This window comes from Onychostoma macrolepis, chromosome 08, assembly GCF_012432095.1.
Source record: "Onychostoma macrolepis isolate SWU-2019 chromosome 08, ASM1243209v1, whole genome shotgun sequence".
Taxonomy (NCBI): domain Eukaryota; kingdom Metazoa; phylum Chordata; class Actinopteri; order Cypriniformes; family Cyprinidae; genus Onychostoma; species Onychostoma macrolepis.
The window spans coordinates 10,244,740-10,271,641 of NC_081162.1; the positions used below are offsets into that span (position 1 = coordinate 10,244,740).

At 35.8% G+C, this 26,902-nt stretch overlaps 1 protein-coding gene and 1 long non-coding RNA gene across 22 annotated transcripts in view; both read right to left on the bottom strand.

Annotated features, from left to right (window-relative positions):
- Positions 1-26,902, bottom strand: part of rimbp2b (RIMS binding protein 2b) — a 224,815-nt gene that overhangs the window by 197,120 nt on the left and 793 nt on the right. For 14 of the 21 annotated variants that reach the window (XM_058784445.1, XM_058784433.1, XM_058784431.1 and 11 more), the window contains exons 1-2: positions 23,983-24,147; positions 23,735-23,866 (exon numbers count right to left, since the gene is read on the bottom strand). In XM_058784445.1, the coding sequence (XP_058640428.1) occupies positions 23,735-23,866; positions 23,983-23,985 (135 nt within the window). In that variant the 5' untranslated portion in view covers positions 23,986-24,147. Of the gene's footprint in view, positions 1-23,734; positions 23,867-23,977; positions 24,148-25,631; positions 25,723-26,902 lie in introns of those variants that run through there. The other 7 variants (XR_009272449.1, XR_009272450.1, XM_058784444.1 and 4 more) reach the window with 4 other exon arrangements.
- On the bottom strand, positions 7,609-20,613 carry LOC131545536 (uncharacterized). Its single transcript, XR_009272452.1, has 3 exons — positions 19,914-20,613; positions 8,115-8,183; positions 7,609-7,702 (listed from the first exon to the last, which is right to left on the bottom strand). It is a non-coding gene; the product is annotated as an uncharacterized LOC131545536 (long non-coding RNA).

Consider the following 26,902-nt stretch of genomic DNA (forward strand, 5'->3'; position numbering starts at 1 on the left):
ATACAGCATATGTAGAAATGCAGAAATACAGTAATGCTTCCATCATGTTGTCTAAAGCCATTATTTGATGCTGGCATGGACCCCAGAAAATTATGATCCTCCTTGCTAAAATAAAGTCAGCTGCTATATACATTTGAAGACCTAATATGGTGAAAAATATTATAAAATTGTGTTTTTGAGTTTTTGTAATATATTTTTTAACCTAGTTATTTTATCGTATTTTTTTTACTATTATATATATATATATATATATATACACACACACACACACAGGTGCATCTCAATAAATTAGAATGTTGTGAAAAAGTTCATTTTTTCTTGTAAGTTATTTCAAAAAGTGAAACTTTCATATTTTAGATTCATTGCATGTAAAGTAAAACATTTCAAAAGTTTTTTTGTTTTAATTCTGATGATTAGAGCTTACAGCTCATGAAAGTCAAAAATCAGTATCTCAAAATATTAGAATATTTACATTTGAGTTTCAATTAATGGCCATCCCTACAGTATAAATTCTGGGTATCTCTTGTTCTTTGAAACCATAATAATGGAGAAGACTGCTGACTTGGCAATGATCCAGAAGACGAACATTGACGCCCTCCACAAAGAGGGTAAGTCACAGAGGGTCATTACTGAAAGGTGTGGCTGTTTACAGAGTGCTGTATCAAAGCATATTAAATGCAAAGTTGACTGGAAGGAAGAATTTGAGTAGGAAAAGGTGCACAAGCAACAGGGATGACTGCAAGCTTGAGAATACAGTCAAGCAAAGCTGATTCAAACACTTGGGAGAGCTTCACAAGGAGTGGACTGAAGCTGGAGTCAGTGCATCAAGAGTCACCACGCTCAGACGTCTTCAGGAAAAGGGCTACCAAGCCACTTCTGAAACAGAAACAACATCAGAAGCATCTTACCTGGGCTGTGGAGAAAAAGAACTGGACTGTTGCTCAGTGCTCAAAGTCCTCTTTTCAGATGAAAGTACATTTTGCATTTCATTTGGAAATCAAGGTCCCAGAGTCTGAAGGAAGAGTGGAGAGGCACAGAATCCATGTTGCTTGAAGTCCAGTGTGAAGTTTCCACAGTCTGTGATGATTTGGGCTGCCATGTCATCTGCTGGTGTTGGTACACTGTGTTTTCTGAAGTCCACAGTCAACGCAGCCATCTACCAGGAGATTTTAGAGCACTTCATGCTTCCTTCTGCTGACAAGCTTTATGGAGATGCTGATTTCATTTTCCAGCAGGACTTGGCACCTGCCCACACTGCCAAAGGTACCAAAAGCTGGTTCAATGACCATAGTGTTACTGTGCTCGATTGGCCAGCAAACTCGCCTGACCTGAAACCCATAGAGAATCTATAGGGTATTGTCAAGAGGAATATGAGAGACACCAGACCCAACAATGCAGATGAGCTGAAGGCCACTGTCAAAGAAACCTGGGCTTCCATACCACCTCAGCAGTGCCACAAACTGATCACCTCCATGCCACGCCGAATTTAGGCAGTAATTAAAGCAAAAGGAGCCCCTACCAAGTATTGAGTAGATATACAGTAAATGAACATACTTTCCAGAAGGCCAACAATTCACTAAAAATGTTTATTTTATTGGTCTTATGAAGTATTCTAATTTGTTGAGATAGTGAATTGGTGGGTTTTTGTTAAATGTGAGCCAAAATCATCACAATTAAAAGAACCAAAGACTTAAACTACTTCAGTCTGTGTGTATTGAATTCATTTAATACACAAGTTTCACAATTTGAGTTGAATTACTGAAATAAATGAACTTTTCCACGACATTCTAATTTATTGAGATGCACCTGTATATACACACACATACATACATATATATGTGTATGTATGTGTATGTGTGTGTGTATATATGTATGTTTTATTTATTTATTTATTTTTTTTATTGTATTTTCCCCCACTATTTTTCTCATAGCTTTTCCTCATTTCATTCAGTTTCATTCCTGGATCCAATTTTATTCAATTATAGTCAGTCTATTAAAAAAAGGAAAAAATAAACGTTTTTAATTCAAGTATGGAAGCATATGTGTAGCTAAATTCAATTTGAATGTAATATGCAAAATGGCAATGCAATATATAAAATGGCAATGTATTTCTGTATTTAAATTTACATTGTCCCATAAATATGTGCAACATTTAGTGCAAAATGAAAATAAAAATTCAATTATATGATTTAAATTTGCCATTTTCTACACCAGTTTTAATATGCAAATTAAAAACATATTTTAAAGTTTTATAAGTTGCAAAATTAAAATGAAAATGTATTACCCAAATTGATTAGATATGTTTAACATGTCCAAGCAAAAACTGTAGCAAAATGATCATTTAAATGCCGTTTTTCCTAAATGCATTTAGACTTTGGGGTAGGACACTTGGGATTGCTGAGCACGCCCCCTAGCTGTCAATCATTACATCAAGGCGGAGCTCGGCAACAGGACACACGATAGGTCAATATTCACTGTTAACCAAACAAGTTTTCACCTGCCTGAACATCTCTCAGTGTTTTACACTCCGATTGATGTACATAAGCAAACAGACAGTGCTATTCTACACTTATTTAGCTATTTGCCACCTTACACGGTGTCTACATTGGACGCGACAGTTCATCGCATCGCGCCGCATCCATTGTAGACAGCATCACTGATTATAATGGGTTCAATGCTGTCTTTTGCCACGCCGCTTGCGTTAGGTGTAGACATGTTGCCTTATTTCCTCTCGCACATCCCGTGGCACATAAGCGTCGCGCCTGCCTCAATATTTCTCACTGCTTACACTCCGATTGATGCCCGTGATCATACAGAACACGCTGCCACTTTCACTGTGCCTGCCCAAGACGACAGTTCACCAGTCAGATCTTGGCACAGTTGTCACGGAACATGCCACAGCCAAGGTAAAAATCACGGGCATCAATCGCAGTGTCCGATGGCGCTATTTTAAGGATTAAAAATAAAAGAGTAGCCTAATAAAATATAAGGTAAGGTAGTAAATAAGTGTAGAATAGCACTGTCTGTTTGCTTATGTGCATCAATCCGAGTGTAAACAGTGAGAGATGTTGAGGCAGGTGAAAAGCGTTTGGTTAACGGTGAATATTGACCTATTGTGTGTCCTGTTGCCGAGCCCCGCCCTGATGTAATGATTGACAGGTAGGGGGCGTGCTCGGCTCGGAATGCATTTTCAAATCCACAATGACTTAAACTATATTCATCAAGGGGTATATTTAATGAAAATGCAATTGAAATGTCATATATGTAAGTGTCAATGCATTTAAGAAAAATAAAAAGACATTTAAATCACCATTTTGCAACCCTTTTGCTGCACCTTTGGCTCAGAATGCATTTTGAAACTCTCACTGCATTTTGCTACAATTATCACGCAGTATCACGATGAAAATCCAATCCCAAGTGTCCTACCCCCAAGTCTAAATGCATTTAAACAGCATTTAAATGATAATTTTGCTAATACATTTTCATTTTGCAGCTTATAAAGCTTTAAAATATGTTTTTAATTTGCATATTAAAACTAGTGTAGAAAATGGCAAATTGAATTATATAATTGAATTTGCATTTTCATTTTGCACTAAATGCTGCATATGTGTATGGGAAAATGTAAATTTAAATACAGAAATACATTGCCATTTTACATATTGCATTGCCATTTTGCATATTACATTTCAAATTGAATTTAGCTACACATATGCTTCCATATTCAAGAGCCACACACAATAAAAATGGTGTTTAAGAATTGCTGCAAAGAACTCCTGAAGAACTTTTTTATAAGAATATAATAAAAATTACTACTGGAAATATGATAATAATAATAATAATAATAATAATAATAATAATAATAATAATATGTGTGTGTGTGTGTGTTTTTTAAATTACTGTACAATTCTTATTTCTAAATATTTATAATAGGTAACACACATCACCTTCTGAACACAATTTCCTTAATTCACTGAACAGAGAGTCAGTCCTAAAAATAAATAAATAAAATTCACAAAAAAAAAAAAAAGATAAACTTTCAAAACTTTTTAATGTCCAACTCAAAAGCCCAACACAGTGAAAATAGCTCTTAAGAAGGTTTTAGTAGAATGTGCTGCAAAGAACTACTAAAGAACCTTTATAAAAGTAGGCTATATAGTCACACAATTATCAGATATTCGTCATTTGCATGGCTGGCCACTCAATGACCTTTCAGATGCTGTGTGCTGAAAGACTTGCTGTAGATCAGTGAAAGTGCTAGAGCACTGCACAGCCACTGGCCTCAAGAGAGTGAGCGGCAGGGTATTTATAGCCCTACTCGTCCCCAGCTGCATGGCTCCTACACCCTGCCAACAGGCAATTGGGCAACACAAGCTCACCCCTCCAGCAACCCACCACACGAACGTCCATAACGCAAACAGACATCTGGACATCAGCAGCCCTCAAAAGAGAGAGAAAAATGATCAGGAAGAAAAAAAAGAGAAAACGGCTGAGAGAGAGCAAGAAAAAGACCTTCCATCACACCATCGCTCATCATCAGAGCGTTTACCTCTGGAATTTATAAACTAGTACTCGCTAGATGTGATAAAAATCACAGAAAAATAATACAAAACCATGATTCTAAGACTATTTTATTCTCCATCACCATTTCCTTCAGAGTGTTTGAGGTCAACTTCCACAAAAAACGACTTCTGACAACATAATAATAATAATAATAATAATAATAATAATAATAATAAATTGATTGCTTTAAATATGCTTAATTTGTCAAAGTATGATATTATTTATCAATAATAATTAATTCCATAAAACACACTTGTTTTGCCATTTAAATGACTGAATTTTATAAATGAATTGAATAATAAATTTTGTACTCCTCAAAGTTTAATTAAATATTCATACATTTAAATGCTATATCCCCTCATTTATGAATATGAATAATAAACTAAAATGGCAAATTTTTAGTTATTAAAATTTAGTTTTATTTGTTTTTATTACTGTCAAATTACTATATATTATATATTAATTTTATATTTATATAAATTATAAAATAATAATAATAATAATAATAAATTTATAGCATAATATTTAAGGAGAACTGTGTCATGAGTGAGTGTAAAAAAATAAATAAAAATACGCCAAATGTTTTTTGAGAGTTGTTTATAATTATAATAGAAACATTACCAAGCATCTGGTATAAAAATTCACCCCAGGTCCATGAAAGCAGTGATAAATAATAAATATAAAACTATTCCTATAGAATAAGAAACAATTGTTACGGGGTGGGAGCAGATTAGCAAGCTGTCATACTAGTTCAGCACCACAAAACTGACCGTCCCTTTGGCCCAATGTCGATCTTTTTAAAACAAAAAAGGGTTTGAAAAGTCCTGCATTTTGTCAGCTTTGCAGAGCTGAGCTTGTCCTCTCCCCATTATCAATATTAATTAGCGTGTTTGGCTGTCTGTGAATACGGTTAAGCCTTTTTTCCAACAGCCAGGGGGCCATTTGTATTGGGTCAAGTCTGGAATGCTGCCAGCATAGGCAAACATTTGGCCAAAGGCTCGGCTGCATGTCCTGTGAAACTCTGCAGACGGAGAGAGTGTCAGTCTAGAAGGCGGCCACCCCTCCTCACCGATTTCCTAATTGGTTTTCAGTGAGGGCAAGGCAAATTAAATCTAGCCTATTACAGCTATGCTATTCAATTAGCCTTTGCTACTCCCATGCACTAAGAGGCAGAGATAGAGAATCTGCACTCATCTATTCGGTGCGCTACTCAAATTAACATGGGACCACCAGAAAGAGAGAACAGCACTTGGAGAAAAGGAGAAGAAAAAAAATGGACCAATTCTACTCTGTGAAGTGCAATTGTGATCTCCAGATGCAAATATACATTTTTGTCATATTTTACAGTAAAAATTTGGGAGGTTTATAAGGTATATAAATATGGGGTTGGTAAGACTTTTTAAAGGGGTCCTATTATGTTCTTTTACAAAGTCTTGATTTTGTTTTGGGGGTGTACTAGAACATGCTCTCATGCTTGGCTCGCATTATTTTTCATTATTACAATACCTTTCTCCCCAGCCTGGCACAAATGGCTCGATTAGTTCCGGGTTTGATGAAGGCCCGCCTTCCGAAAAACAAAATGTGTAGTGATTGGTTAGCTGTCCCAGTGCGTTGTGATTGGCAAACAGCTTAGACGGTGTTTCAGTATTGTCCCGCCCCTTGCCAAAGCAGCAAGTTCGTCAATATTTCCATATCAATTCAGACCCCGAGAATATTGAACAAGAGGATCACGCTAAACCTTTGCATGCACGGATATTACAAGACATATTAAAGTGGTAACGTCATTGTTGTTGTTTTTTTTTTTGGCTAAATCACGTTTTAGATAGGATGTCAATAACAGCTTAAAAATAACTGCATTTACTATGTACAGATAAGTGCAACGGTAATATGTATTATGTTTATTGTTCTTTAATTCTAACATTATAACATGAATTGCATTGAAACTGTTATACAGTTGAATTTATAAAAACACCAGCACCGGGTTTCTATTTTGAAACGTGCAGTGCTCAACCGAGCGTTCTCCCCACCCGCCAACCATTCGAATTTCCGTAGGCGGGATTTATTTTAATGATATTCTAATGGGCCGCTTTGTGATATCACAAACACCGGAAACCAACGCTGTAGTGCAAACGAGCCGTTCGCTGTAGTTCTTGAAAAGGGATTTTTTTAAAACGAAACATCACCCTTCGGAGTGGACTTTATGCCCAAACATACACACCTAACACTGACTAAAATTCAAAAAGTGAAAAAGCATAATAGGACACCAGTCTCTAATGCTCACCAAGGCTGCATTTATTTGATTAAAAGTACAGTAAAAACTGTGAGAGTAAAATACTGCGAAATATTATTACAACGTAAAAGAACTGTCTTCTATTTTAATATATTTTAAAATGTCATTCCTGTGATGGCAAAGCTATATTTTCAGCAATCATTACTCAGTGTCACGTGATCCTTCAGAAATCATTATAATATTATGACTTGCTGCTCAAGAAGCATTTCTTATTATAATCAATGTTGAAATCAGCTGCCGATTAATATTTTTTGTGGAAACTGTGACAATTTTTTTGGGATTCTTTGATGAATAGAAAGTTCAAAAGAACAGAATTTATATGAAGTAGAAAACTTTTGAAAAATTATATATAACCTCTGTCAAATTCAGTCATTTTAAGACATCCTTGCTGAATAAAAGTATTAATTTTTATAAATTAAATAGTAAGTATTAAAAAAAAAAAAACTGACTGACCCAAAACTGTTAAACTATGTGCCAGTAAAAAAAAAAAAAAAAAATACACTCTGTATGTTACCATTTCAACCATTTAAAAGTCTTTAAAAAATTAAAATAAAATCATCATAATAGTAATAAAATACAATAAAACAAAAAGGCAAGTATGGGAATTATATAAAACAAAAACTTGGATGAAATCTTATATTTACCTACTTACCTAGACAGCAAACATTTTGGCAAATTCATAACCATGTCAGCAATTTTAATGATTTAAATCCCTAGGTCAAAAGGTTTTTAAGATCATAAGAAATTCTGTTAAGTGTGTTGAAACTTTTGACTGGTGTTTGAGTCTAGCCTGTCATGCCATGATCCTGTTTTCTTTCTCTCTCTGTCGCTCTCCTTTTTCTTTCTGCTCTCCTAAAAATAATAAAATAATAATAATAAGTGTGGAGGTGTAAATAAAGACCTGTTCAATAAGACATATTCAGTTACTTCAAAGTGAGAAATGTGCTTTTCTATGCAGTGCCTTCTGTCTTGTATCATAACACAGTGAGAAAAAAGAAAGGACAAAGCAAAAGAAAAACCTTTAGAAATCTTGTAGGTGACCTTATTCCTTTAGCTGTTTTGTGACATCACAAGCAGCCTCTTAAAACCTCATAAAATTGTTCAAAGCCATAACGTCCTTTAACACAGGCTATGAAAACACTGCTTTCACAAATGCTGATATTACTGTAACGCTTGAATACAGGGAATGAACTTCAGGAAAGAATGTAGGAATATGATTACAGCCTCAGTTAAGTAAAGAGGACAATAACAATAGGTCACATACTCATTAACACATTAACGGTCTCCGTGGAACTCCAGCAGTGAAGATGAATCGAAAGGTGTGAAGATAACACTTGGAAAAAAAAAGACAAAAAAGAAAAGACAAGCATTTATCTGAGGGCACAGTGGGACAATATTTATGCTGGCATAATGATGTGTGAAATGAAATTGATCAGAACAGCAGTGAGAATCAATTAGCTCTGCAGAGTAAACAAGGGTCCTTTCAGCTCTTTTCTTCCTATTGATCAGCACTCCAGGAGAAAAACAGACAAATAAAATATTTTTAAAAAGAAGCAGCTCAACTTTCAAAACCAGATCCAAAAAAGGAAAATTCAGATTAAAAAAAAAAAAAAATTACCTGGAAAGGAAAAAAATTCAGATAAAAATAAAATAAATCATCATTCAATGAAAATTAATTATCTCCTATGGTGGAGGGCAATATTTTCATTAAAAAAAATGCTGCCTTTTTCTCACATAGACTTAGCATTTTGTTCCAAAAAACTTGGAATATAGCACCAGATTACTTTTATAGTGATTTTTAAAATAATAATTTAAATTAATTTAAATTTTTATGGTGAACTATCACTTTAAATGAATGACCACAATTTAAAGAGAACGTAAAATATGAAGTGTAAAATATGAACACTGCAGGCTACATCACACCACAGATTTGCTCAATAATAAGTTGATTAATTACGACGCATAATGATACAGTTCTAATCTCTCGTTTCTGATCTATTTTTTTAATCACATCGTTTAGACTCAATGCCTCATAATTCCAGTTCCGTTAGCCTCCGAGCAGCTGTTTCCAATCTGTCCCAGATCACTGAAGAAATCCCTGACAACATCACATCTTGAGCCAGTGCCCAGCAAGCTCAGAAAAAAGCAACGCTACATTTGCCCAGAAAAGGTGGATCCAAACAAGTCTACAACAACATATGGCATATCCAAAAAAAAAAAAACAAGTCATCAGCTAGTCAGCTAAACAAACAAACAAATAAAAAAGTACTATCAGCTGTTTGAGAGAATTTAGCCTAAAGAAACCCTATGAGAGTAGCTATATATCAGTATTGGAAAATATATAAAGATGTTTATATTTATCTATTAAGAGGTTTGTAAGTAGCAGAAGTAGGGATGGGCGATATGGGCTTAAAAGTATATCACGATATTTCTGGTATTTTATTGCGATAACGATATCAATGACGATAATTCAGGGAATCCTGTTTCTTTAGAGAAAAGTATTATGTTTCCTATTTTTACTCAGAATAGGGTGTTGTGAGCATTACTGAGTACATGTTTTGACTGTTTAATTCACACTGGAAACTCCACATCTGTTTATCTGTGTTCTTCAATCTTGGGTATTTTTTTTATAAGGAAATTATATGTATAATGCAATGCTAATCGACATGGCCTTTATCACTGTATATAATACTATCATTCTGTAATATGAAACCATGTCTGGTCACAAAAGGAAGTTAATTCAAACACTCAACTATGTTATTAAGTTAATTTGGACAAAAAGCATGTCAATGAATGATATCTTTGTTGGACAACAGGTTTGTAAACAGCCTCATACACATGCAAAACTGTATCACACACATGCTACTGTAGTACATTTATTCAGAACGATTTCTTTTTGTGTGTGCACAGTACAGCCCTAACCAAACCAGTTCCAGACTGTAGAAGGAGCTCCTCATCAAGGTTATTATAGTTTTTATATATTTTTTATTTGTTTTATTTTAATATCATTTTCAAATTTGCTATGAAATTTAGTTTAGTTTTTATTTGTTTCATTAATATTTTTGTTAGTTTTTTTTGGTGCGCACATTTTTATTTAGTTTTATATAGTTAGTTTCAGTTTTAAATAAAGTATAGCAGAATCAACAGATCACTTCCAGAGTGAAGGCCAAAGAAAGACTTAGCATAATTTACCCTTAGTGAGGCAAACGTTTATAGCGACAAAATTATCCCATGCTGAGATTGATAGATGGTAAAAGTAGCCTATACAAAGGATGCAAGCCTTTTTACTAAATAAATCTACACAAGTTGCACTTAATGTCATATCTAATGGTGTGTTGACATATTTAATATGAAAATAAACGTAGCCTAATTTGGTTATATGTCTTTTTTCTTATTTAACCATAATCGTGATATTGTAACTGTCGTGCCTTGCGCACTTTTCCGTGAACATCCGCGCATAAATCATAACTGGGACTAATGAAATTCAATAATAACGGCAATCGTAGGCCTATTTAAAGGCTCACATTTGAATATGTTATTTTCTTTATTTATGAAGAATTATAAGCGCGTGTATGATGTGATTTAGCCTTTGCATATTTATTTGTTCAAAAGTTTGGCAGTGATCACAAGATGCTATGGCACGTTTTGTATTGTTTACAGAAAGGTGCGTTCTAATTTTTTCTTCTTCTGTTAATTATCATGTTGCGTATCTGCTTTTCTTCAAAACACCAACTTGCCTAATGATGGTTTGATTGCTTGTGTTATATGAGAAAAAGTTAGTTAATCAATAACTGTTGTTAGTTTCGTTTCATTTTCGTTTATCAAATATTTTGACATTTTTATTTTATTTCAGTTTATGAAATTGTTTTTTTCATCAATCGTTTTTGTCTTAGTTTTATTTTTCGTTTACGAAAATAACCTTGCTCCTCATTTAGCGATAAACTCCTCAATTTCAAGTCCACCTTCAACAACTATATGTCAACAATTAGACTTTATTGTTATTATCGCGGGAAGACAAATTTTTAACGTGGGGAGAATTTTTAATAGGTATATCGCAAACGATAAGATATCGCCCATCCCCAAGCAGAAGCCAAGGCACTAAGGAAGGATTTCTCATTATAACACACTCGGAGCAGAACTAGCACTTTCTCTCACACATATACACTAGTTAAGAATCCTCAAGGCAACTAACACAAAGAAACTTCATTAGTGAAGTCAAATACTGGCAGCCACCGTCTCACAGCAAACTGTCATTATAAACAAATCTCTCAGAAAATCTCCATTACACCTCAGATTTGATTCCGGCTCAAGTTTTTGAGAAGGCTGTAGTGATGTGCTGTTCTTTTTCCTTCTCTAATGATGGCTAAAGGCTAGCATGTATATGCTTAGACTGTCAGGATGATTTCAGCGAGCAGCGATAGAAAGGAACTTTTCCTCTAATCCACTCACATCATTGTCAATCCAGACTTATCACATCCACAGCAGGCCAGCCACCACAGATCAATTTTACGCCTCTTAAAGGAAACAAATCATCACAAACCAAACTTTCATTGATCTTTTGAAATTAAAAAGTCAATGTACTATAACACAGAGTCATATTTAGAACCCAAAACTCCAGTTAAAATAAAATAGTGACTCTGCAGCCTAAACAAGTATATATTTTTTTGGAAATAAATTAACACTTTTATTCATCATGGACGCATTAACTTGATCAAAAGTGACCGTAAAGACAAAAAAGCACTGCTATTTTCAAAATTGATAAGAAATTGTTCTTGAGCAGCAAATCAGAATGATTTCTGATTTCTGATCGTGAGACACTGAAGAGTAATGGCTGCTAAAAATAAATCAGCTTTGCCATCACAGAAATAAATAACATTTTAAAATATATTAAAATAAAAAAACATTTTAAATTGTAATAATATTTTACAATATTAGTAGCCTTGCTGAGCATAAGAGCATAAATTTAACTGAATTTGGTAGAGTGCACAAAAGTCTCAAAAAAATGTAAAAATAGAAAATGATCATGAAAAACTAAAATATATGTTTCACTTAACTATCATTACAAATGGACCACAAGAAAAAACTACATTTTTAAAAACAAAAACAAATGTATGACTAGACTGTCCTTTTCTATCTGCATGTGTAATTCTATTTAAGTTCAAAACCCTTAATAATGTCTAATGCCATTTTCATTTTCTCTTGTGGGTGTTTTGTATTCAATTACAGAGGTCTAATAAATAGAATTAGCTACATGCACTGAAGCACCAATTACATTTAATGAATCATTTACTTAAGCATAAAATCATGTAAATGCGTAAATATCTAGTGTACATGACAATAAACAAACAAATGTCCTGGCTTACAAAGAATGTGAACACAGACAAGCCGTCTGTGTCTAAAAAGTTGCCGGATGTGACACCAGATGTCCCGCCGTCATTGCATGGGGTGGGTGTTTTTGGATGATTACAGGGTGAGCTTTGAAGCTTTGGCTGTCACTGAGAACATCACTGTATAACAGAGACGGCCTCCCGAGCTCAGCTCTACTGAAAGGTGTTACTTCATATGAGTGTGAATCCCAACATGATTGGATCAACAGGTCCTCTGCTCTCATATGCTCAGGTCATAAGCAATCACACGAAGAGCTAAATCCTGTCTCGCATGCAGCCTTAAAACTAGCTGGTGTTCGTCTAATCACAGGCGGAAAAAAAAGATTGCAATTGGCACTGATTCTCAGGTCCCAGACTAGTGTTAAATGAGGACCTGTCCCAATTTTTTTAAGCTTTGCAGTTCATACGGCACACAAATATGGCAAGAGACAGTGAATATCTTAAAGGGGTCATATGATGAAAAAAAAAAAAAAGTCTGACACCAAGCTGCAAAAATGGCCCAAATTTATGTCAACAAAACCTAAACCAAAAAGGTCTATAATGCCTGAAGGAAGGTATTAAAAAGCTATTAATCGCGTTGCTGGGCTGATAAAATAAGCATTTCTGATAAAGAATTAGCTGATTTGTTTGCGAGTTTAGCTCCATTAAAAAGTAAATTAGATATCTATGTGAACAACTATATATTTTTCTGGGTTTTCTCATTTTTCACTCACAGTCCATTTTTGTGTTTTAGAATATAAAAAATGTCATAAAAACAACACAAACTGTGGTTGGACGCTTTAAAGGTTGATCAGATGGCCTCGTCCTGTCTAAGTGGGTGGTTCTTGGCCAGAATAAGCAGTTAAGAACTGTGAAAGTCCTTCAGAAGCATAAAATGGCAAACGGGACAGCTTAAAAACTACAACAACCTTAACGTAGACAGACCTGGGACCCCAATAAATCATGAAAAAAATAAAAAATAAATAAAAATCATGTCATAGTTTCTTATGAAGTATTTGCAGATATTTATTATTTTATTTCAATAATGCTACTTTCAAAATGTTCATTTATTAGAGTTCCTTAGAATCAGCATAAATCTGTTAACTGTTAATTTAAACACTTAAAACACAGAGACGTGTTCAAACATATTGAACAGATTGAAATATGGACAGCTGTGGAACAAGCTAGATTTAATTAATTAAAAATGTATTAGAGGTTTACATCTAATAAACTTATTTAAAACTGCTATATAAAAATGTATTTAAAACACATTGAATTTATTAGTGCTATCAAATCAAATCAAATTTATGTGTGACTGACAAATATATTAGTTGGATTACTGTGTAATCCAAGTGGATGGATATTCAAATGTATAAATCTTAAATATAGGCTATAAATAGCCTATTTTTTGAGTCTTGCATTTAATCCTGGTCTTTAACAACATCCACATACCATAGTATTTCACTATTTTATTTACATAAGCCGCCACCTTGTAGTATTTAAATCCTACATTTATATTTTACATCTGAACTTCAGCCTTAGATTTTCATTTAGTCACAAAAATGAATAATAATACCCAATTAGTAACTGAATGGTGGTGCAGACTCTCTGTTAAGACCCCTGTAGAACATCACCGCCTCTGTGCTGTGTTTGTATAATTAAAAATCAGAAGCGAATCGTGGCTCTCAGAGGAGAACCTGGATATAATCAGTCTTTTTTATTATTTTAAATCTATCTGCTTGGATTGATGACAGTCCAGATCAGTGACGCTGGAAGTGAAAGAGCGGCTATTCCACCGGCAGATCTGAAGCAAGCCGACTAGCTGGGCTGAATTCCCAGTACTGTGAGACAGCAGGGCTAAATAGAATGTCAAGGTTATCTCTTAGTAACGCTGGCCTGAGCTGTGTTTTATTTGTCCCAATTAAAGCCAATTAAACAGCTGGAAATTACAACGAGATCTGTCTCCTCTACGGGAATACTGGGTCAGGGTTCGATTTATTACACTATCATGAACATCAGGTTTCACTGTGGAGTGTTACGTGATATAGGAGTTCCTTGGACACTCTGGCTTAGGGAGTTCCCACATGTACGCAAGATGCATAAACTCATTACGGAAGCCCTTGGGAAGGCAGAGCTAAATGACAGCGTTTAAAAGAAATGCATCTGGGAGAAAGCAGTGTACATCACAATACTGAAGAAAAGATCTGGTGCTACTGTCATTTTATTGCGAATTTTGCAATAATTGCATTAAAAAAGCAACCAACACATTATTCAAAATGTCTCATTTTGTGTTTTTGTGTTTTATTAGAAATTAAATCATAGAGGTTTGGAACAACAATAAGCGTCATTTTAATTTCATTTCTGGTAAACTTCCTTTAAAACAATAGTTCAAACTAAATGAAAAAATGCTGAAAATGTATTCACCATCAGGCTATCCAAGATGTAAATGAGTTTGTTTCTTCATTGGAACAAATTTGGAGAAATTTAGCATTACAATCACTTGCTCACCAATGGATCCTCTGCAGTGAATGGGTGCCGTCAGAATAAGAGTCCAAACAGCTAATAAAAACATCAAAATAATCCACAAGTCACCCACAAGACTCCGGTCCATCAATTTATGTCATTTTTTAAATGAAAAGCTGTGTGTTTTTAATACACAAACTCATCAAGACATTTTAAACCATTGTTTTCACCTAAAATACAAGTTCTCGATCCATAGTAGTGCTTTCTCAAAGTCATTTAGTCTTAATCAGAAGAGAAATATGCAGAGATCAAGTACCGTTTCCAAGAAAAAACTGTTCAAAACAAACATGTCAGTGGATTTTGATGTGAGGGGACAACAGGGAATGGGCTTTTACACTGGAGGAAGTGTTATTATGGATTATGGCCAGAAGGGATGTTTAAAATTAAAATGCCTTAATGATGGATTTGTTTCTTACAAACATGCAGCTTTTTACTTCACAAAACATTAATTAATGAACTGGAGTCGTGTAGGTTACTTGTGGATTATTGTGATGTTTTTATCAGCAGTTTGGACTCTCATTCTGACGGCACCCATTCACTGCAGGTGATCCATGTGGTGAGCAAGTGATGTAATGTTAAATTTCTCCAAATCTGTTCTGATCTTGGATGGCCGGAGGGTGAGTACATTTTCAGCAAATTTTCATTTTTGAGTGAATTATTCCTTTAAGTGTGAACACACAAACTCTCCTACACAGTAAAACATCTGTCCGCACATATAAATATAGCCTCTTCTAATATTGTCTAAATTCATTTGTATGCAAACACCAGCCACTAACTGGCATCTGTCTTCGCTTGCTCTTCTCTCTCCTTCGCTCCACCTTCTTTCTCTTCCTCTCTCGCTCTCCATCTTTCTTTCCCTCTGTGCTTTCTTCCTTATCCCTGTCCTTCTCGCACATGCACACACATACTTCATAATTCACAAGCATGTCCATTTCCTCAGCAGCTGCACACTTCTCCGGATGGGCTTATGCCGTTGACTGCTGTCCGTCACAAAAATCAAAGCTCAGCACACATACAGAGTGGACACTAGTAAATCTAAATCTAACACTAAATCCTCTTCGCTGAAGAAGCATCTAATATAATCCCAAAAACACAGCAGAATGAAAGAACGATGGACACATAGTAACAAGCACCTGCCTGATGAGACTCAAAGAACGTGTGTGATCATAGTGCACTTTAACCCCAGTTGAACAACACCATAATGAGATCCCAGTTGAGCATTTCCCTCTACTGGACCACAAGAATGAGGGAGGGGGTGCCAGTTATGTAATCTGGACATGACTGCCGCTGTTCATATAAGTAAGGCAGGGATGGAGGGAATAAGGCAGAGAGAGAGAGAGAGAGAGAGAGCGAGAGAGACACGTGCCCTGTTCTGCCAGCAGAGCACTAAGCATCACCAAAATCCAGTTATTACAGCACTGTCTAAAAAATTGAGGTCCCTTTAACGATATTATTAGTATAATTTAAAGTCATATCTACCTAATGAAGCCTTTAATGCTGAAGTGGTTCTTTGTGTTCAGGAAAAAAGATCTCGTTCTGCTATTGTTGCAATTAATCTGATGGTATTTAGAGCAATTTTTCTTACATGCCATCTGCTTCACAAAACCCGAACAAGTGATAGATTCAGAACATACTACAGGTAATTGAACAAACATACATCTGAAGCATCACAGTGTGTGTGACCTAATATTCAAATCAGTCATCCTACCTCCTTTATTCACTAATTATTGGTAAAGTGAACAACGAGGTCTGTAATAGAGTGCAACAGTGCCTGCCCACATTTTCAGCAGCTGTTGAAATAGTATAGTATAGTACATATTAATTTTTCCATAGGGATTTTAAAAATGTCTTTGTTAAAAAAGTTATAAGCTGTGAGGTCGCAAGAATGACAAACTTCGTGGCCATGATTTAAATGAAAAAGAGGGAATGAATCAGTACAGTGTGGCATGATGTAACTAAAACGAGGGAACTAATTAATAAAACGTAGCTGGGGCTCTGTAATGAGCCATGAGGCTCACAAGGTGAATCACAACATCACAAACTTTGATTTGAAGGAAAAAATAGTATTTGTAAATTAGACAAAGTAACAAGACTAGTGCTGTCAAATCAATTAATTGAGATTAAATCACATCCAAAATAATAATAATAATATATATATATATATATATATATATATATATATATATATATATATATATATACACACACACATACATTTAGGGCTGGGCGATATATCGAACACGATATTCATGTGCATCTCGTCAGTAAAGCCGGTTCTGTGATTAGCGCTAAATCTCCTGACGAGGTGTGCATGAATATCGTGTTCGATATATCGCCCAGCCCTATTTACTAACATATAGTTATTTAGCAGACGCTTTTATCCAAAGCGACTTACAAATGAGGACAATGGAAGCAATCAAAATCAACAAAAGAGCAATGATATGCAAGTGCTATGACACGTCTCAGTTAGCCTAGCACAGTACATGTAGCAAGGGGTTTTCTTTAAACTATATAATAAATAAAAAGAAAACAGATAGAATAGAAAAAGAATAGAGCAAGTTAGTGTTAGAGGCCTTTTTTCCCCTATGGAGAAAATAAATGGGATTTTTACTTCAAAAAGTAAAACTACTGTCATGGTACTGTTAACGCACATCGAAGACTGACACTGAAGAGAAGAAATTGTTGAATAAAGTCGTAATTTTTGTTTTCTTAGTGCACAAAAAAAAAAAAACGCTCTCGTAGCTCCATAAAATTAAGGTTGATCGTTGAACCACCAATGTCGCATGGACTATTTTAAGGATGTCCTTGCTACCTTTGTGGGCCTTGAACATGGTAGTTGCGTTGCTGTCTGCAAGGTCAGAAAGCTCTCGAATTTCATCAAAAATATCTTCATTTGTGTTCCGAAAATGTACAAAGGTCTTACGGGTTTGGAATGACATGAGGTTTCATTTTAGGTGAACGACTCCTTTAAGGGCCCTTCAAATTAGGCATTAGTAAAACATCTGCTCAATATAATGAAATAGTTATGACATATAATGTTGCTTGCAAACAACTGTGAAAAGGAAATATAGAGAGTGTAGTTACTATATCTTCCAGTAGGAGTTAAAAAGTCCATGCTAACCAGCTAAACCTTGACCCTTTCAAAAGGACAGACTCAAATCGCTGTTTGAAATATGCATCAAAAGTGGCGCAAAAATGAAATATTTCATCTTCAAAAACAGCAATACCATAGCCTGTATCTGCAATGCTCAAATCATATGCACTGAACTCATTTTCACTGATGACATGACTGACAAACAAAAAAGGTGGGGGTTACAAGCAAACAGAGAATGCTGAGAGAGTTGAGACTCAAGCTGTGTGTGAAAGGTGTTATATTCTTCTTAATATTCTATGAGCTCTGAGAGAACACATTTCATGTAATTGAGACTGTTTATATGGTGTAAAGTGCTTTACCACAAAACAACAGTACCAAATTCATATTTCTAACACAAACTAAATCATAACAACACAGAAGTTCAAAGGCATCACTAATAGCTTACGCATATGATAATAGACATTCCATATCAGATTTACCTAAATACTACTACAAATGCTAAAAAGGTTACAGGTCCATTTCCACATAGACAAGCTCCAAGAAGCGAAAACTTTCTGAGAATGCAATACTATATCATCATTGCACCCCTGAGTGAGACATCTAACACCATAGTGCATCATTGTTCTTGGAATTAATGTACTGTATGTCAATTTGTATCGGACAAAACACCTGCTTAATGGGAATAAACCCAAGACCACTACAAAACAATGCAATCTGTCTAATTTTTTTTCATTCAATCACGTCCATATTTTAATATATAGGCCTACCTTCCACATACTATCATGTAATAGATGATGTCTTGTCATATCACACTACAGGGCGATATATTACACCAGAAGTACACCATGTCATTATAGAATGTGTTAATAATTAAAAAGCACATGGGTGTTTGTATGTGTCTGAAATGGCACTGTTTTGTGACTAGACCAAATAAAGCAACTGGAAGTCATGGAAAAATACTAACTATTAAACTTATTCATTCAGGTTAACAGTTGAATTGTGTAAAAAATATGCTGTGCTCCTATCCCCTAGACAGATATTCACTGTCAAAACAGACTGATCTGACATCAATTGATATGATGCTAACAATTAAATCCCTTTACAAAAAAAAAAGTATCAGTCCATGACGATGGTGCTTTCATTGCTATCATTGTAGCAGTGAACAATTACTATTTCTATATCTCAATAGAACCATGGTACATGTCTGTACGTGTTTTGATACGGTCAGTAAAACGCTTAAATTATAATTAATAAATTGTATAATTTTTATATAGCCTACCATATAAATACAACCTGATGTTTATAGGTAAAATACCATATTCCAGAGTTCAACCTATCTATTATATTATTGGTTCTTGTCTGAATGCGTTTTATTGTGTTCAATTGTTTGCACAACAGCTACAGCAAAATATTGTGATATTGAATTTTAATTAAAGGGCAGAATTACAAAAAAAAAAAAAAAAACCCATCACATTCAAATTTAGGGTTTGAACTAGAATACAACATTCAAGAGGAAAACACATATTCTTGTAATTCGGCTCAAAATCTCAGTTACTTAGATACAACCTCGGTGACAACAAGCCCTGACCTCACCTATCACTTTTTGGTTGTTTAAAATAAAAGAATATGTTAAATGAAGAATTATAACGGATTATGACAGTGAGATCTAGAAGGAGTTTGAAGAGCTCACAAGTGATGAGAAAGAGGACTATCTCTTTAATAGTACAAGCTATACTGTGAGAAACATTCAGCAGTGCTGCAATCTAAAATGGCTATGGACAAAAGTACCCCACACAGCCATGTGTTTCACTGGCAGAAGGACACTGAATAATGTTTTCAGCACATTTAATACGGCACAGCGGACTACTATATATGTATTTATAAGGTTATAGTGCAGACGACCGCACGAGCCATAATGACATTTACAGCCAAAGCAGCAACGTAAACATCTACCCGACTAAACAACCGTACCGTAACGCATTCACAAGACATTTCTGACCAAAACCTTCCTTATCAACACAACATGCTCTCAGATCAGCTGAGCGCGTGAACCAAATCAAGCGATGGACAGCGACTCTACCTCTTCCGCTGCTCTTCCGTTAAAAGATGATTCCCGTAAATACAGCCGCGTCCAACTGTGTCATATTAAGGGGCGGCTGACGGCTCCGGTCCGCTGTCCGTGCTATCCGGGCTTAAAACGGTTCATTAGCGACCGTCGGGAAGAGAAAAGCGCTGGAGCGGGCGGTACTGAGGAGACCGCACAGGCGCGCGCTCACTCTCTCACAGACACACACACACACACACACACACTCTCTCTCTCTCTCTCTCTCTCACACGCGCGCGCACACACACACACACACACTCTCTCTCTCTCTCACACACACACACACACACACACTGCTGGAGGAGCGCAGCACACAAACACTGCCTGCCTTTAGCGCTCGTTTAAAGCGCTCTTCAGCTGTATCTGTGTGCTGGATCAACGCAGAAGATATGTGAACACAACTGGCCTATTCTCGCTCTCTCTTTCCCCCACACGCTCACAGAGGAGAAGCACGCACAAGTGCAGAGCCAGTGCAGCTTTCAGCAGGACAGTCGTGCGCTGGTTCACTTTGACATCTCTGTCATGTAAATGCACGTTTTTCATGCCCAATGCTGTGCATCTGCATTTTCAGCATCATCTTCCAGATGAGCATCACCCATCTGCCCTGGAGGACCATGACTGGAGCTGACAAGGTCAAATAAGGTGTTTATGCATTCTCTCTCTCTCTCTCGCTCGTTCCCTTCCCCATCACTGGCCACATTTACATGAACATCATTTTCTGATTAAGGTCCATATTGTGATTAAACCTTAAACCAAAAGGATGTTTACAAGCTGCACAGCTATCAGAATATTCCTGTATACAGCAGAATAATTCAAACACATCAATTCTCATTCATGTCCGCAACTCAGCATGAAATGAAAATTCACCCTATTTTCTAAATGCTTATTGATCTGATTATGAACAATTCATCCATGAATATTTATTCATTCATTCATTCATTCATTCATTCACTCGTTCATTTAGACCTCATAATGTTTAATTAAACATAACTCGATTTTTCTGAACGAAAAACGATAGGTCCCTCTCTCATGACGTTTGCTGTTTTTTTTCCTATCGTTTATTCCACTTAAACCTCACTCCTTTCTTACAATCGACTGCAAGCATGCATTCAGATCTGTCTGCAATTAATCAACAACCAATGGATAGATCAAAGCCCACTCGCTACATTTCTTTTTTTACAATAATCCTTTTCACTCTGACATACGTCACAATACAGAAGATCTGTTGCTATGTCTGTTTTATCGCGACTTGCAATAGCAACATATTTCAGATTTCAACATGTAGGTCATGACGTTTTTTTAATGTTCATAAAAGTTAAGTCTCCTCCTTGCTCGAAAAATCTTTCTTCAATTCCTCAACTATCCCCTCTCTATATGACCCAATAAATTTGTTCAGACATACACATATATAAATGACTGTTCAGTTACGACAGATATCACAAATACACAAACACAAAAATTTGCTTGGTATAGGCATGCAAGTGGTCTCATTCAGATTTCTAGAAACTGGAATATTGAGGCATCTTTACACAGCCTGGTTAAAGCTGCTCTGTGCTGGTTCAAATTTCTGCATAAAAGCCAGACTAAATTAAGCCTGCTCTGACCCACCCATTTTCAAAACATAGTTATATTTGTTGTGTAAATGCTTTTACGCCACCTCTGAGCAGCATTACACAGTCTGTGTAAATACATCTAAATGCCACTTGAGAAGCTTCTGTGCACTGGATTCATTTGGTTATGGGAATCAGGTTAAAGGGATAGTCCACCCATAAAATGTAATTTTTTTTCATAATTTACTCACCCTCATGTTGTTCCAAATCTTTATGCATTTTATTCTTCTGCTGAACACTAAAGATTTTTTTTATTTTATTTTATTATATATATTTTTTTTCTATAAAAATGGAAATCAACGGGAACCAATACTATTTAATTACTAACGTTCTTCAGAATTCCTTCTTTTGTGTTCCACAGAAGTAAGAAAGTCATACAGGTTTGGAACAACAATGACATAATGAAACTTACATAAAGAAAATGTCAAAATTAATTAATCTGATTAATGTAGGAATATTCTTATGCATGTAAATAAAATCACGGCTACATACAGAAATATTCAAAAGCCAGAATGCTAAATAAATAGGATGTCTGAATTAGCACCATTGAGCAGAGATTGAGCATGAGACCAGGGGTCAAAGGACGATGCCAACATGGTGGATATATTACATCCGGGAATATATTTATACTACACACCTGCATACTTAAAGAACATGCCTCATCATTGGTCAAGAATTCTGTGAATTACATGCTTTAACAGATATCTGTGATTTGACTGCAGAAGATGGATTTGTTAATGAGGATCCCTTGTCAGAAACCCAGTGAAACCACTCTCTCTTCTGTGCTCGCTTACTCTTTCCACCAATGAGTGAGTCTGACCAATCATTTATCTCCCACTGTGCAGTGGCAGGACCATTCCCAGCAGCGCCGGCCAATCAGAGATCAGGGATGCAGGAGCAGCAGGGTATTAAAGAGGATTATTTGGACAGTTCAGGGTTTCCCCAGACTTGGCAATGAAACAATAGGACAAGACTGCCCTCTGTGCCGCTCACCGGTATTACACACTTACTAAAAAATGAATGCATGCTGTGCATGAATACAGCAGTGTGCCCAGTAAAAAACAATGCGATTCATGAAAGAAATATCATATAGATAACCCTTAAACTAGACAGAAAACAAGCTTGGCTTGTTTGGATACTGCTGCCTGGCAACCGTAGAAATTATTAAGTAGGCTGTCATTCTCCTCTTTCTCTCCCCGTCTCCCTCAATCTCTCCCAAAAGAGCCCTCTGCTGTCTCATGGGATATCTGGCATTGCATAACCACAGCCAAATATGGCAACACTCTAGTATATAAACCTGCACTGATTCCCGTCTCTAAAAGGCACATCTAGACCCTGAGTACATCGCAGGACTCATTAACATCTCTAAAACACTCCAGCCAAGTAAATGTTATTTGCCCTTAGTATAAGTGAGCAATTTCCATCCTCTTCAGATCTGAAGCAGAAAACGCGTCTGCTCATGAGCACTGTAGGTTAAAGTGAAGGATGAAGTTCATTTGTTAAATAAAAGGAGAGAGGAGGCAACTGAATGGCTACATTGCCACAAAAAATAATTTGATCTTTTGCTAAATTCCACCCACCTTGGTTATTGTTGCCAACTCAGACAAGCTCTCGGGAATCAACTGGAGATATTTTTACACATAAATACATTTTTAATATAACTGGATATTATCCATGGGTTTAGAACAAAATGTTGATCTGTTACTCAAAGAAATGCCACAGGTGCTCCTATTTTTTCCCAGGATACTAAGTGCCGTCTCATGTGTACATGTGTGAAGCTCACCAAGTGATTAAGAAAGTAGACAGTGATTTATTTTTTTATTTTTTGTGAAAGAACAGATGGAGGGTGTTGGGTAAAGGAGGGGTGGGTAAAGGAGGGGTGGAAAAAGGTTGAGGAGGAAGTAGGCATTTGCTCCGGATGGAGGAGTAGGCCAAGTCCTCAGAAAACCAAACCGTGATCAGGACACAGACTAATCCAATAATGCCTGGACCGCAGCCTTGTGGTTGATCCAAAACTACAACATTGCTAACAGATTATTATTTTATTTCGAAACTAAACCAAGCTAACATAAAACACAGGGCCTATATAAAATGCTGTATTATAGTCCATACAACAACTACAAACGAAAACAATAAATGATCATCCATGTTTCTGTAGTGAATTTTTTGATTAACCCAAACACTTACCTTATCCTTGGTCCTGCCTGGTCCATTGGTTCTGTTAGAGATGATCGACAGCTGTTTTTGGACCCACTGTAAATCTCTTTTGGACTGTGTCAGTACCTCCACCTCACACTGCCTTTCAACCCCCATCATCTCCTATGGGACAGAGCCACATGTCACTTAATCATGCATAAGCCGGGGAGATGTGTAACACCATCAGTTTAACCAATTAGAAATGAGGAACGGGGTAAAATGACTATTATTCACATCACCATGATCCTCCTGATGTTACAGTAAAAGTGTTTAGTCTCTGTTTAAATATAAAGGATTTAAAGATTTTTGATTTGTGATCATGTTAATGGATGCTAAATAACAGAATCGGTGTCTAAATAATGGTACATGTAAAGGTGCACTCATTTTCTTTATTCCTGACTCTTCTCTATCCCAGCAGTCTTTGACTCTATCCTGACACCTAGTGGCGTGGATGCATGAAGATTTACATAAACTGCTGTTGCTTCACAGCAAAGCTGTTTATCTTTTAAGATTTTCTATATCTGTTTTAAATTTTATTTGAAGTTTTTAATGTTTACTACTTCAAAAACAACAACAACAAAAACATGTTAAGTAAATTTCAAGTATTTTGACATAGTACAGCAGTAAAATTATTATTGTGTTTTTGTTGTTGATGTTATTTATTTATTTAAGTGCTTTTATTCACCCAAAAATGTAAAAGTTTTACCCTCAGGCCACCCAAGATGTAGATAAGTGGGGTTTCTTTATCGGAACAGATTTGGAGAAATATTGCATTAGATCTCCTGCTCACCAATGGAGAAAGCAATATTATGGAAAGAGGACTTATATTTTAGCCAAAAGCAATGGTTCAAAGTTAAAGTGTCTTAATGATAGATTTATTTCTTACAAACATGCAGCTTTTCACTTCACAAGACATTGACTGATGAACTGGAGTCATGTGGATTACTTGTGGATTATTGTGATGTTTTTATAAAATGTCCGACGGCACCCATTCACTGCACAGGCTAAATTTCTCCAAATCTTTTTCCATGAAGAAACAAACTCATTTACATCTTGGATGGCCTGAGGCTAAAATTTTCAATAAATTTTCAGCAAATTTACCATTTTTGTGTGAACTATAACTTTAAATTTATCAAAAGACATTTATAATGTTACAGAAGATTTCTATTCAAAATAAATGCTGCTCTTTATTGAAAATACAGCTTTGCCACCATAAGAATAAATGAACTAGAATATAAAAACAAAAGGGGGAGATTCCTTTTTTCACAATATTACAGTTTTTACTTTTATACAAATAAACAAATAAATGGAGCCTTGGTGAACATAAGACACTTCTTTAAAAAGCATTAAGAAATCTTACTGACCCCAAACATTTGAACAGTAGCAAACAAACTTTGCAGATGTTGAAACAAAATGTTACACTCCTCAGTCTCCACCAACCCACACATAGCCTACATAAACGCAAACATATCTTGCACAAACTGCACACACATACTTATACAAACACTGTTTACATCTTGCATACAAATCGCCCCCAGACATCTGACATCATGCACAGACCCCTGGTGCAGTCAAACACAAACACACACACATGCTCTGAGCCATATCACATAAGCATGCACATTAATATGACCCCTGCGTGCACAACATAAATCATTCTTATAAACATAACTATAGATGATATTTTACAGTTAAGAATCCAATAATCCCAAATGATCTAAGCAAACATAATAAATGCAAACATAATACCCAAAGACAATACAAATACACTTAAAAGTGTCTAAGATTTAGTTTACATTACATACGCTACAAAAATCAACCCACAGACTGTAATCTACAAATCAATTATGTCTTAATCCACACATCTATGTGGAGAAGCGGTACATACCATGGCCCATAATCTATGAATAATCTACAGACTGGCAGCCCTGCTCTCTGTGAACTCCAGCAAAGCGCTCCATGTCCTGCTCTTAAGCGTGTTTACCCACAGTGCTCTAGTCATACTCCGATGTGGCTGACGGTGATGTCACAGAGCCAGCGTGCCACAGGCCGCGTGGGATTATTAATATCTGTACTTCGCTGGAGTTACATAAGAACGGGAGCTGGATTATATCGTTACAGTACAGAAAATGGCTGTGAAGAAAGCGGCTTGAGGAGGGACATGAACGGGAGATGCCCTCTCTGGGGTGCACATAATCTCCTCTGATAGCACTGCATCTTAAATGAGTCTGACTAAATGATAATGGAGAAAGAAAGCAGCTGAACAGATGTGCGGTGTAGTACTGCTGAGAGGACACATGGCTTGCCTGGGACGGGGCAAGGGCTATGAATAGAGTCACTCGATAGCAGTCCATTGGAAACTGAGGACGCTGCCTGAGGCAAAAGATGTAGAACAATCCATCCCCTCCGAGCCAAAACAGAGAAACCTGCTGGAGCTTCGCAAGGGTCATTCCACCAAAAACGGTGTCACTTTTGTGCCTTTTTATGCAATCAAACATACCATGTTTGAGAGCAAAACTAATTAAACAATTAACATTGACAGGGCAGAGCACATTTCTGCATGTGTGATGAAAACTGCAGGAGCAAAGAAGAACTAATTCTCCCAAATTTTCCTTGAAGTATTGACAACATAAAAACTATAGTATATTTTATCCCACTTTTGAAATGTTTGAATTTTAAAACTTTATTTTTGTTTTTAGTAGACAACAGGACAATCTTAAATAGTTAACTACCATGATTTTGTACAGTAAACAACTGAAAAGTGGGTATTTGTAGAAAAATCGACATGAAATCTTTCTAACAAACACCTTGTAATATGAGCACAGGCCTATTCATATCTAAAAGAACTGTAACACTGTCAACCTGGTTATTGTCAGACTTTTTAAGTAATATATACAATACTGGACAAAAGTTAACATTTTTTAAAATGTTTTTGAAAGAAGTTCTTGAAAGACGCCTTGCTCACCAAAGCTGAATTTATTTGATCAAATATACAATAAAATAGTAACACTGTGAAATATTATTACAATTTGATTCTGTGCCCAGTGTAACAAATGAAAAACCAGCTCATAATTTTTCGTTGTTTCAAAGAACTAGTCAAATCAACTACCGTTAAACGTGTAGATGTATATTCCAGACATCATTTTAGTAGTCCTTCAC